Raw genomic sequence first — 14,109 nt, 5'->3', positions numbered from 1 at the left:
GATGCTGAGAAAACCTTTATCTTCACAGAGGAAGTCTTTCAGTAAGTGTATGTCTCAAGGAGTGAAAGATGCTCCTGCAACATTCCAGCGGTGCATGGATGAAGTAGTTGAAGACCTGAACTTCAATGAAGCTATAGTGCACCTAGACAAAACATTTGTACATGGGAGAACTCTGGAAGAGCATAATGAAAGGCTCCTCAAAGTTTTAGATTGCCTAAAAAAGAAAAGGCTTGAAGTTGCCTTTAGAAAAAGGTAAGCTGTGCCAGAGTCAAGTGAAGTAGATGTGTCCACATACATCTAGCCTCCTTACATGGTTAAACAGCCCTTCTAGTCATGACGGTGTACAACTGCATTTGTATGCAAATGCTACATTACAGTGTCAGCGTCTGTGACACTAATGTAGCATTTAGCATGCAGGTACAGCCAGAGTCGCACATAGAATATAGGCATGCCCCATATTTTAATCAGCATAAGCTGCTTGTGCGTCTTATTCGCATCACTGTGCGAATAAGGTGCATTTTAAAGGAAAAAGTCACACGAAAAGATGCTAACGAAACGCACGGCGCTCACGTGTTATGAGTAATACGACTTGTAGCACATCGAGGATAGATGTATGTGGATACATCTGTATCTGGGACACATTGTGAATTGTCAGGGGATCTCTGTTGACCCTGCCAAAATAGAAGCTATTGCTGAATGGCCACGTTCCACCAAGTTGAAAAACAAACAAACTGGTCTTTCTTGGGATTCCGTGGCTTCTACATAAAGTTTGGCCCAGAGTATTTCAAAGTGGCCCAACCACTAACAGAACTTACTAAGGGATAACCTCAACCCAGAGGGGTAAGTGCACAGAAGAAAGGACAGATACTTATATTAATAGTTTTGGAGAAAGATGGACAGAAGCTGGCCGAAGGATCGCTTAATCCAGTCTCCTGTGTTAGCCTAGGCTGATCCCAACCTACCCTATGTACTACATGTAAATGCTTTTTCCTTTGAGGGGTTGTGGGGAGTATTATAACGAAAGAGCAATGGTGAACTGCGGCCCATACATTACATGAGTTGAAGTTTGCCTCCTAATGAAAATTACCCAGCACACAAGCTTGAATTCCTTGCTTTGAAGTAAGCTACTGTGGATCGATTACACGATTATTTGTATGGGGTACCATTCAAGGCTCACACAGACAACAGGAGGTTCTCTGCTACAATATATGGAAAGACTAAAAAGGAGCTGTGAGAGGTCTATAGACTTACTTGAGAGGCTTCTGAGTTATCGGGTCAGAAGAACAAGAAGATATACAATGGAAGAGTCAAAGAAAATTTCTTGGCACCTGGAGATCATGTGTTATTGTGACATCTGGACCTACCTGGACAGCACAAGTTGGCGAACAGATGGCAAAGGAAGCCTTATAAATTTGTTGTCAAAATAAATGGTATACCTTTCTACAGACTGAAGCCTGAGGGAGAAACTTGTTCCATCAAAACACCATAGACAACACCTTCTGTCTATAGGAAGAAATGTGCGATTTAGGAATGATGATCTGGAATCCCAGTCTATACCTATGGGAATGAGAAGAGAACCTTTGAGAGAGTCGTGGTCAAGAAAACGCCCAAGAGAAAGTGGTGGAGAATGTGATCCAGATTAAAGTTAGGGTATGATCCACTCATATTTGAGCTTGAAAGGATGCAAAGACCAAAGAACACAGCTTTGCCTTCTCAGTCTATGGATAGAATTCCTGCAGGAGTAAAAGTAGACCCTCCATCATCATCCACTAGGTCTACTGAGAGGGCCTCTGTGGAAGTTGAAGAAGATAACTCTGAGAGATCTGAAGTGGATTACCCTGGTCCTGAGTTAGATGTTCGTCCAGTAGCACTACCTTCAGAAGCAATTGAGGAGAGTATTGTGGAGAGTGCCACCGAGAAAGAGGAGGGAGATATCCTGCCCTGCACCCGACCTAAAGGGGCCTATCCATTAGCAGATAAAATGAACGATTGAACGATATATCATTCAATCGTTCATTATATCTGCTAATGGATAGGCCCTGAACGATGACAGATGCGCACTCCCACGGCTGATAAATCGCATCTATCATCTCTCCAACATGTTGGTCAATTATCGCATATAGCTGTACGATATTAGCAATATCGTGCAGTTTATACACGGTAAACAATGAAAGATATTAGCAGCAGCTACAGAGCGCTGCAGAGAAAAAAAAAATCCACTCCTTGAATGATGTTATGCAATATCGTTCGCCAAAATCGGTCATGTACATGACAGATATCGTTCAGCACAGTCAACGGAATTTTCAAGGGATATCTTTTGTCTTTCATCGCTCAGAAATACATCTGCTAATGGATAGGCCCCTTTAGAGAGACACTAGACCTTGCATGGTGTTTACCTATGATAGATTAGGGGGAGACTGTAGAGAAGTACATCCTAGATTGGTATATCAGTGGCCATACTTTGTTCTGTAGTGGCTAATCCTGGAGTTGGTATGAATGGTGTGCCTGCAAATGTGTATATGCAACAGGATGTACAGAAAATAGTACAAATAGCTTTCCAAAACAACAACATAAAAAAAAAAACACTCCAGTAAGTTTGGCAACACTAAAAACAAAAAGTTATTGTCATACACATTTACATACATTAAAATTACACATAAAAATAATTGAAAAACACAAATGGGTATGAGCTCTTTTGTGTGCTTTAGGTCTGCCATCAGCAATACTGATAATAATAATAAAAAAATAGCAGTTAAATATGTAATGTCTGTCTCCTGATGTCAATAAAATTCTTTGAAGAAGCCAGGCTGTAATGACCACCAGGAGGGCAGGAAGTTTCAGTAATCCCTTCCAGATGTTCCACTACAACAGTATGATCATATAGGACAGTGTACAATGCTGTACCTTGCCATATGTTATGTAAAAAAAAACAAAAAAAACTATTTAACTGGAAATCGTAATGAAATATGTATCATGAAAAGAAGAGAAAAAAATACCAATGTTCTGTGATGCACATGCTTCCTAAATGTCCCTATTTAGGCAAGACTGTCTCAATGACAGGACTCCTAAAGAGGTGTGGGTGAGAGATGTGAGTGTGGTTGGGATTATATAAGTATGGTTTAGGAGCATCATGCGACATGATTATTGTGTCCCGGTTTTACTTTTTAAAATGGGAGATATGGATAGAAAACATTTTTTCTACCGCTACATAGTGAGATGATTTTGTCCAAGATTAATTATCCGAAGGGGTGGTACGAAATTTAGCGCAGGAAACTCACTGTGCAATATTAAAGTCACATCAAAGTTCACACTCCTACCACATTACCAACTAACCATCAATGGTTGATGGCCAACTCTAAAAGGCAGCCATCTTGCTCTGTAAATCAATGCCTTTACTGGCTACCTTGTCATACCAGGGACTACTGAGCTGCTTGATGTCCCTATAGAAGATTTTGCAAAGAGCTTTAAATGTTTTGCCTGCTGTGATTTCATATGCAATTAAAAATAACCCATGTAGCACTGGCAGGTCAGAGAAAACTTAAGTGCCAGAATAATGTTTTAATCCCTTAAAAAAACTAATGTAAACATAATATTAATATTGGAAAATGTTAAATATTTTAGAGAAACTTGTTAAAGCAAACATTAAATTTTTTTCTGATTAAAACTTGATTTAAAAATTATTGACTACACACAATATAACTAGTCTCCTGGAAGAAAAAACCTTTCTGGTGTTACGGTTAGCTTAAGCAATGTTGCTCGTCTCTATAGCTGCTTTTGTTAGGCGCAGGTTGTACGAGGATCATTTCTAAACACTGTGATATCTTGGGGATAATTAGCTCGGCAGAGGGTGGATTGGTGCAGTGTTTAGGTGCTTAATGAGGGTTCACACACAGCTTTCAAGTAAATAAATGATGCTTTACTTTCCAGCACGAAAAGTCAGGAAACAAACAGAAAATAATAAACAACCTAGCCTCTATTTAGGGCATCTAACTCACTTCTTGAACCCTCTCTAGTCTCTATAAGGGTGCAGCTAATCTGCCAATAAAGTCTCTCACAGTCTCTGTGCCTTTCCTGTATCCTCCAGGTATACAATAGGTCCTGGCTTCCTCGGCCTGCAGCCCCCTTGCTTCAATGTCACACAGTCTGAGAGGTTTATGGTCCCCCCTTGCCTCCTGCAAGGTCCAGACACAGGCCTCCTAGCCCCCAAGGGCTCGCTTAGCTTCACTGGGCTCTCTGGCTGCCACAGTCCCACATAGGCCCGTATTCAATTTGAGGCGAAAAGTCCGGATCCGCAATTCTTTTTCGCCGATGACGTCATTTTTGCCTGTTTGAGTTTACTCCGTATTCAATTTGGAAGACTTTTCGCCTAGGTGGAAAGTCAATGCAATGTAAAAGGTGAAAAAGTTTCGCCTATGAATAGCAGGAGGAAAAAAGTGCAGAATTGCGGTTTTGGGGTACAACATTGCGGGAACCCTCGTGCAGCCTTAAGACAGTCCCCTAAAGGTAAACTGCGTCAAAAAAAGTTTAACAATATTCGGGACACCCCAAAAAAAATATTTTTAATTTTGGGGGTACAAAAAAAATAAAATAAAAAAATAGGGGAACTTGGTGCCAAACTATCTAAATTAATTCAGGTCGGGTCCCCATGTATGCGGCAGGTGTTTTCTTCATTGCGGGAACAAGCGGCAGGTGCAATTTTGCAGATTTTTTAAAAATAACTTTAGGGACTTCAAAAAATGCTTACCCCCAAATTTGATAGATTTTTTTTTGTTGGAAAATAACTATTCCTAACTGGTATTCTTTACCACTTCTTCATAGCCGCAAAATTGCACCTTGCTCGGCTATTACAAACCCCGACTTCCTTCAGCAGGCAAAAATGGGGGTACCCATAGTGATCCCCATGTCTGGACATCTTTAGGGGGGTCCCAGGCAAGGGACATTTTAAAAAAACAGGGATAATTTTTCAATTACCTATAGCATTGGGACACCCCAAAAATCTTTTGCAAATTTTGGGGTGAAAAAAAAAAAAAAAAAAGGGAAACAAAATACCAAACTAAATTAATTCTGGTGGGGTCCCCAAGTATGTGGCAGGTGTTTTTTACATTGCGCAGAGTAGCGGCAGCTGTATTTTTGAAGAATTTTTAAAATTACCATTAGGGACTTAAAAATATGCTTACCCCCATTTTCATGTACCCTAAATTTGATGGGACCACTTTTAAAAAATGAAAAAAAAACCTAAGTGCTCTTCTGAATCACTTCTTCAATGTCGGAAAAAATAACCACCTGCCGCATCCATTTAAAAAGTTGACTTTCTTCTGCAGGCAAAAACGGGGGTACTCATAGTGATCCCAGAGGTCTGGACATCTTTAGGGGGGTCCTACAATTATTTCCTCAAAATTCCCGAATTTTTTCGCCGATCTAAGTTTCGCCTGTTCCCGATTTCGCCTACTTTGGAAATGAATACGGGAAATAGCGGGCACGTGCGAGATACTTTTCCGCCTGGAAAACAGGCGAAGGAGGCGAAAAGTCCAGCAGGCGAAAAGTCTGGACTTTTCGCCTCAAATTGAATACGGGCCATAGACTGTTTCCAGCAGCAGTCTGACTAGTCTGCCTTCTCATCAGCCCACACCTGAGCTCACTCCACAAGGCAGCAATTAGGCATCTTCCCACAATGCTTTCCTACCTGTGTGGGCGGATCTGTCCTGCCCCACACAGAATCAGCTGCTCACCAGTGCCATCTCTGGTGATACTGCCACAACACATACAGAATAACAAACATGGAATTAAGTGACTGAAATAAACTGTGGATTTTAAAAGCTGCAGACAATACAAATAATTCACTCTATAGTGCTTTGTGACAAAAGCGGTCGCTTTTGAAGTCACTGAAAAATACAATGTTACCCAACACCGGTCTACCTTCTAGTTTTATGCTGGCTACACACTCGCACCGACTGAGTGGCCGATTTGGTAAGCTATACATGCTTACCAATTGGCTGCTTGATATGTCTGGCCAGACATCACAACTGGGTGGCACTTCAATTTACCTACCCAGTTGTGATGTCAGCGTCGGCGGATCCTGCTGCCAGTGTACGGGCGGCTGTGGGCCGCCCGTACACACAGCCAGACATTCTGATATATCTGGATGATATATTGTCATAGGCTGTGATGCAGGGCTGACCTGATATATCTGTAAATGACGTTGTTTACAGACGTATCAGGTGTACACAATACCTAATGCACCAGCTATATAGATTGTTCATCAGAATGAATGAACAATATATATCGACAAGTGTGTACCCAGCTTAACTGGTAGTCTTTGGTCCATCTCAGTTCCAGGTGACCTTACTAAATACTGGATCCAAGGAGTCCTTTCTTTCATGATGCAACTCCCGAGTTTTCTTTATAAAGAGATTAATGGGTAGTAACCTAATAACTGTCTTTCTTTAAAGATTTAGGACCGGATTCAGAAGTGCAAGTAGTGTTGATGCTGCACGCAAGAGGTCAAAGTTCTCAGACTGTGCATGCGTCCCAATGGTTACGAATTCAGACGCAAGAGCTGAGTATTTCAGTGGGCAGTCCTGGGAGGTAACATGGAGTGACTAAAGACGCAGTTGCACTGACACCAGGGGCCAAGTTAGGGCAGAGATTCTGCGTCTCCATAGGGCAGGTGAAATCGCAGACGACGTGATCGATGCTGCGTATTAATACGCACAGTGGCAGATTAGCACCGCAGCCAAACTCAGTAGGTAGAGCATCAGCTGCACCATTAGCATAAAGACAAAGTCGCAACTGCGTCCACCTCTGAATCAGGCCATTAATCTTACATTATCTTGGTGTGTATAGTATATAAAGTTTATAATCACAAATTTAACAGTAAACATTTGTTTTCAAAGGCATAGTTTCCCATTAATTGTCTAAACTTTTTGTTTTCTTTTTTTAAAGCCATGGTTCAGAAATGAACTTCATTTGTGAATCTGGTTTGCATTATTTGCTGCCACTGAGGGGGGGACTTGCATTACTTTCCTGGACATCATGTATCAAAGCAACTGCATTTCTTAGTAACGAGTTCTGTGGAATCAAAGCTCAGAGGTGACAGAAGAAAGGATAAGTGTACTTGTATGTTCTTTTTTTTTATTGTAACTACTAACACATGCAATATATCCAAAGAGTTGTTTTTTCTAATTCACACCCCCTGCCGATCTTAGTACTTTATTACCTATACTCTAGCAGAGAGTACATCAAAGACCTAAACATGTACTGCTAGATTTCAGATTTCATGGCTTTAGGCTAGGTGCACACTGGCATAAATGTTCAATGTTCAAGATGCATTGCTAAGGCAAGCTTGACTAATTTGTTTTCCAAAAATGTCCCCAAAATGGTAGATTTTTTTTTATCAGTATAATGTCATTTACAAATATGCAAATTTGTTTAGAAAAATGGCTGACACAGGATATTAAAACATACATGGGTGGTAATCAGGCGCTTGCACAAAGTATTCCTGAAAACATGGAAGAATAGAGTTGCCGGGTTACCTTACTTACCCCAAAGTGTTCACTGTAAACACTTTGTAATAATTTATTTTATTTTACATATGTGTTTATGCTTTTTAATAAACCTATATTTGGTATGATTAAACAGGCCTCCTGTGTATATAAAAGAGATCAGACTTTTACTAAATATACTACAAAATTAACAATTGATACCAGCGCAGTGATTATTGTTTTTATTTGTCTTTTCATTCGATATTTTAGACAGATGGTAGTTGAAGATAACAAGTTATATTGTATAGGTGTGTACAGACGTATAGGCACTGTGACTGAGACTTCTGAACGTACAGATGTGTCCTCATACATCTAGACTCCTTGCACGTTAAACAACCTTCTAGTCACACCATGCCTTGACTTGGTAGCACTGAGCGTCTTTTTGTGTGACTTTTCAACCTTAAAATGCGACTTATACTCACAGCCATGCGAATAGGTAGCACAAGCTTAAAATGATATGTGGCATGCCTATATTCTGTGAGCGACTGCGGGTGTATATGCATGTAAAATGCTACGTTACAGGGTCAGCGGCTGTAACACTGTAACGTAGCGTTTTTCATGCAGATACACCCGCAGTCTCGCACACAGAACATAGACAAGCTGCCTATCATTTTAATCAGCAGTAGCTGCTTGTACTACCTATTCGCATTTCTGTGTGTATAAGACAGATTTGAATGTAAAAAGTTGCATGAAAAGATGCTCAGCACTACCAAGCTACGCGGAGCTCCCGAGTTACTGTATGTGTAGTGCGACTTGTAGCGCACGGAGGATAGATTTATGTGGACACATCTCAGTGAAATCAAATGTAAAATCGCATCAAAAGTGGGATTGTAAAAGTATGTACCTAGCATTAAACTGGGCACACACTTGTCCAATTCTCATCCAATCTCCGACCTACCAGTTGGTCAGATATTGGTAGAGTGTGTAGGCTCACATAACCTCTGGTTTCATCCAATCCTCGTTGTCTGGTCTTGTCAAAATTTCTAAACCTGCTGAAAAATCAGGAGACCAGAACGCCAATCACCAGACCAATTTAGAATCTCCTGAGGCTGGTTTGTCTATTTCTTCTCCCAATTCATCTCTGTGAGTGACAGCCGCAGAATTGAACAGGTGTGTATGCATAGATTGGGTGTTGTATCTGCGACCTGAGTCTCCAGTAGGATTGTGTCAATAGTCGAGTTGGGAGTTGGATGCCCGGAGGATTTGACAAGCGTGTACCCAGCTTCACAGCTATGTCTTAAGCAGGAAACAGACTCAACAGGCTCAGAAAACACGCTGATCCTCAGAACGATTATCCGATCAGTGTGTACACTGAGCTAGTCCTACTTCAGTGTGTACATTCTTTAATGGATCGGGACGTGAACTGCTCATAAGATGTGACCTCCCGATCTGCCATCTGCTGTTGCGTTTTAAGCTGTTTATTGGCTAACGCTCCTGCATACACACCTATACAATTAATCGGGCCGATCAGCAGATATCGTGTGAACAGCCTGATAATTTATCAGTGTGTACCTAGCTTTAGCTTGCATCTGCTTTGAACCACAATACATTAACCAATACAACTGTAATCCAGACTGTGAAGACTTTTACCTCCGTAGAGAACAAAAATTAAAGTCCAAATTTATACGTTAACGCAGCAAGAGCATATTTCTGCACATATACTGAGTTGTAAAGATCTTGAGAGGTGCCACCTCCACATTGGCAGCCTATGGGCCTAATTTCCAATAAGTCATCTACATCAGCGACTTTGCACCCCCCATATAGCAGGAGCAAAAAACAGGCGTATATGTTATTAATTCATGGTCTGTATGAGCTACATTTGCATGAGCAAGTGGAGAGACAGACAAGTATCAAATAAATGATCATTTAAGAGTTAACATTTTCTGTGTAAGTGGCAAAAAATTAAAATTAGGAAGTCGGTTTGCAAATTGCACATGACTGTCTGCCTTATCACATGTAAGTAACAATACAAGGAAACTTATATGTTGGAATAAAAAAAAAAAAGTGAAACTAGACAAACATAACGTGGCAATGTACACAATCCATTAACTTGTAATAATCACTATTGTACTGAAACCCTTTATTGCAATTTAAAATCTGGTCTCAGATTGACAACACAGTTAGCAAAACTGTATAAAGGGGACATCCTACCCATCTGTGGCTGTCCCTAGAAAGCAAGGACACTTGGAAACTATGCAGCAATTTCCCTACATAAGTAGCAAATCGAAGACGGAATGGGATTGATAATAAGGCTGCCAGTGAGATATAGATTATATGAAGTTTCCTGGTGCTGGGGAATGTTACATGTGCAGTGACTAACACAGACAAACAATACAAAACATGCGAGTTGTTGCATAATAACTATTAACACGGTAAAACAAATTTACTTCGCATAAACAAGGATAAAAGGCAGCACAGTGCCAGCGTTACCTGTTGGGCGATGTGACAGTGACTGGTGATGCCACCGGGGGCAGAGGCGACGGCACGCGCAGCTGGGCTCCTGACCACGAGATGTGGCAACCACAGAATTGTTTCAGATAGCTGTAGCACCCGGTGGCCGCGGCCACCCCACTGCTGCCCACCACGGCCACCTTCCTGCCCACGGAGCTCAGCTGATAAGTGTCCAGACATCCGCTGCCTGTCAGAGAGCTGTTTACAGTCACCAAAAATTCATTGGCACGGTCACCAATGAGCCGCTGCAGGAGCTCCTGTACAGCCGCTGTCTGCACGGCGTCCGGGTACTGGGGCTTCAGATGGGACAGGGTCTGGAACACCTTCCCTGCCATTACCACCCCAAGGGCGGCCAGCAGCACGAGAGTCAGCCCGGCCACATTCATGGTAGTGAGCCTAAGTGCCCGGTATACAGCAGGCTGTGCTGTGCCGCTCTGGGACAGTCACCTGCCGCCTAGACCCTGTACTCTTGGACCTCCAACCACTGCGCCGGGGAGATCAGTGCTGCTTACAGGGGAACACTCTGTGCAGATCCAGACACACCGCTCTCTGACTAAATATTCCTGCTCCCCATAGATGGGGTACAGGGCTGCTGCTGACAGAGCCGATGCCAGGATGGTCACTCTGCTGCCCATATACTAGTGATCTCTATACCTACATCCCAGTGGCTGCTGTACCGTACCCACAGCCCTGCCCACACTACATTTCCTGCATGGAGGCGTGCGATAGAACCTCGTCTTCCATTGGTGGGATGCAGGAGGCTGCTATTGGGCGATTCTCACAGCCGCCATGGTTGGCTACTGCAAAGCTGTGATTGGCTATAGCTTTCCAATGCTAAACAAATTTGATTATTTCAGAAGGACCGTGAGCTGGATACTAGTGCTGCTATGGTATGGGGATATTGCCCGGGACCGGGAATGGGAATGTGCCTTTCCCCCTCCCCGCACTGGTCTGACTCTAATACGGTCAGTATGTACTCGGAGCTGTCACTATGTGTTGGCTGTAGAAGATGGAGAGGTATGCCAGCCCCCTGTAACCTGATTTATATTATAATAATATGCTATACATACTGACGTCATGAGAAACAATGCATTATGTCACGATGATTAAGTGTGACATACATTTATTGACTCTCCAAGTTTGTTACAATTATTTTATGTTTACAGTTACCTTCAATAACCACTATCTTTCCATAATGTTATAGTATGTGTACTACATCTTAATATTTTATGTAATATATTTCTGATCTAATGCCTACCAGTTCTGGATTAACAAAAGGGCAGCTGGGGCGGTCGCCCAGGGAACCCTCACACGGTCACACATAGCTATATCATCAGTGTGTGGCGCACTGCTGCATAATGGGAACTGGGCCAGTATATCATTTTGCCAATTTTATTGGTAGAGGCCCCCCGAACCTTAATCTGACACCCAACCGGCACTACAGTATTTCACTGATTATAAAGGGATAGTGGTACTTCCTCATCTTTGCGGCTCCCTGCTGGAGACGCTGGTTACGCTACTTACGTATCTTCACTAGTCAGTGAAGATACGTAAGTAGCGTAAAGATCAGCCAGTGTCCATCGTCATTACCTACCATCCAAGTGGGCATGGAGGGGGAATATATCCTTGTGGCGAGCGAAGCGAGCCACCGTGCCCGCAGCATGGCGAGTGAAGCGAGCCTGCAAGGGGCTGAATGGTATTTCCTCATGTTTACGCTACTTACGTATCTTCACTGACTAGTGAAGATACGTAAGTAGCGTAACCAGCGCCTCCAGCAGGGGGCCGCAAAGATGAGGAAGTACAGGGATTTTTAGTATGCTTCCAGCAAATTTAACTTTCAGATATAGGTGTGCGCAGAAGCCGGCACAGAGTGCCACAACGGAATCTTCCCTTTGTTGGTTCAAGGACTACCCAGTCCCCCCTTCCTCTGGGACATAGACTACTCATCTAGTTGTCCAGGTGAGTAGTCTATGTCACGGAGGGGGACGGAGTAGGCCATGACCCGCTGGAGGGGGAGGTCCCATTGCGGCACCCTGTGTCAGGATAAGAGGTTTTAAACCAGTGGGGTTTTTTTATGAAAAAGTTGGCAGTACTCATCTAAATTTACAAGTTGATATAAGATTTATAGAGGTCTATTTATCGTTGACCCCATCTTTACCGTAAAGATACAGAATGATGTACTGCCACAATTAATCTCCATCTCACACATGAAAAGCTATATACAAAGTTGAAAATATCCTTCGATGGTAGCATAATGCTCTAGCTAATACTTCTTTGTATTGCTAAGTTAGAATACCTTAGTGAGCATGCTGATAAGGCCGCGCATGGCCAATAACTTTGTAACTTTTTCCATACTGTGCAAGAAGAGAAGGTTACTAATCAAGAAGAGTCCAGACATTGCTGGGATTTTTAAGTATGCATTACGCTAACCTGTTGCTTGAGATTGGTCTCCCAATAAAGAGACCCTGCCCACACGCAGGGCCTGATGCAGACCCGGACGCTAAGCCGCGATCGCTCGCTGCCAAAAGGGGCCGGGTATGCAATTCCACAATCGCATTGTGTGGGGTAAGGACGCCCTCTATGTTTTAAAGAGCAACGGCAGTGAGCGGACGCATGTGTATAAAGACGCCCACTTTCCTTTCTTAACACACGTCATCTCCAGGAAGTGTATGATTAATCGGTAACATCAAGAGCCATCAGAACTGCATGCAGCGCTTGAGGTAGCCCCTTCCTCGCCGCAAGCACTGCGATCACTGCTGACTGAAATACAACCAGGTGACGTACAATGACGCCTCCATGCTAATTATGCACGTCCTTTAAATGCCGTTTTGAAACCTAGACATGCCGGCGTTCGCACCACCACTCCCCCGTTCACAAGCACCTTTCCCTGTTACCACCCACAAACGGCACATTCTGTCACTCAAGGTAGCGCTCAGTCATTGTGCTACGAGTGCACGACTCCCGATCGCAGTGACTGGCTCGTGCACTGCGATGCATGCGCACAATGCGAACCATTGGCAGCTACAAGCGAACGCTTATTAGCGTCCGGGTCTGAATCAGGCCCACAGTCATTTGCATCTTTAGCTGTAACAGGAACGGAGGAGTCCCAGGAAATTCAGTTACACTGGAGTCTCTGGAAAAACGTGGGTTTCCTCCGGGTACTCCGGTTTCCTCCCACACTCCAAAAATATACAGGTAGGTTAATTGGCTCCCCACAAAATTGACCTTCGTGTGTGAGCATGTGATAGGGAACATAGGGCCTGATTCAGAGCTGAACGCTCTGACCAGAGCGCTCGCTCTGAATCAGGGCCCTCCTTCCTATTTTTGGAGCGTCCTCATGGACGCTCGCATAGCTGTGGGTTACCACCCACAGCTTATGCGAGCGTCCATGATGATGGTCGCGATGGTCAAAGACCATCGCGACCATCGGGCTTGCGACGAGACCCTGCGGTAGGGTCTCGCTGCCGCAAGCCCAGGAGTGATTTTGGCTCTATCAGAGCCAAAGTCACTCCCACTGACATCATTACTGATGTCAGTGGGGCCGGACCCACATGGGAACGCCTACCGTCTGGCCGGCACGCCCACCAAAGGGGGCGTGCTGTCAGTCACCATCGACAGCACGCCCCCTTTGGTGCGAGACCCCGAGCGACGTATTTCTCGTTGCTCGCCGGGTCTCGCGCATTCGCCAAACATCGACCCACTTGCGAGTGAACTTCCCTCGCGAGCGGGTCTGAATGACCCCCATAGATTGTAAGCTCCACTGGGGCAGGGACGGATGTGAATGGACAAATATTCTCTGTAAAGCGCTGCGGAATATGTGTGCGCTATATAAATAACTGGTAATAAATAATAAAACAACTACATGGAAGAAGCCTCTGCCTTTTACTACAGTTTTTCAATAGGTGTTTTGGGATATTAGTTATACCCCTTTCACACTGCCATCAAATAATCTGGGTTATTGCACATAAACGCGCAGCAACCCGGGTTACTATGCAGCATGAAACGGCCCAGTTGAAATAACCCGGGTCGAGCAACCTGGCATTTCAACTCGGGTAACGAGCAGGGTTGAACACGAGTTCAACCCGGCTCGCAGTGCAGTGTGAATGGGTAACCCAGG

The 14,109-nt window shown here is 43.6% G+C and overlaps 1 protein-coding gene across 1 annotated transcript in view; it reads right to left on the bottom strand.

Annotated features, from left to right (window-relative positions):
• The window catches only part of NAGLU (N-acetyl-alpha-glucosaminidase), a 31,721-nt gene extending 21,039 nt beyond the window's left edge, over positions 1-10,682 (bottom strand). The window contains exon 1 of the mRNA XM_088470709.1: positions 9,972-10,682. Coding sequence (XP_088326835.1) covers positions 9,972-10,378 — 407 coding nt within the window. The 5' untranslated portion in view covers positions 10,379-10,682. The remainder of the gene's footprint in view (positions 1-9,971) is intronic.
• Positions 10,683-14,109: the final 3,427 nt, after the last annotated feature.

Source organism: Taudactylus pleione, unplaced genomic scaffold (assembly GCF_031769625.1).
Source record: "Taudactylus pleione unplaced genomic scaffold, aTauple2 ptg000102l, whole genome shotgun sequence".
Classification (NCBI taxonomy): domain Eukaryota; kingdom Metazoa; phylum Chordata; class Amphibia; order Anura; family Myobatrachidae; genus Taudactylus; species Taudactylus pleione.
The sequence above is the reverse complement of the archived record's forward strand: the minus strand, read 5'-3'. Positions and strand labels throughout refer to the sequence as shown.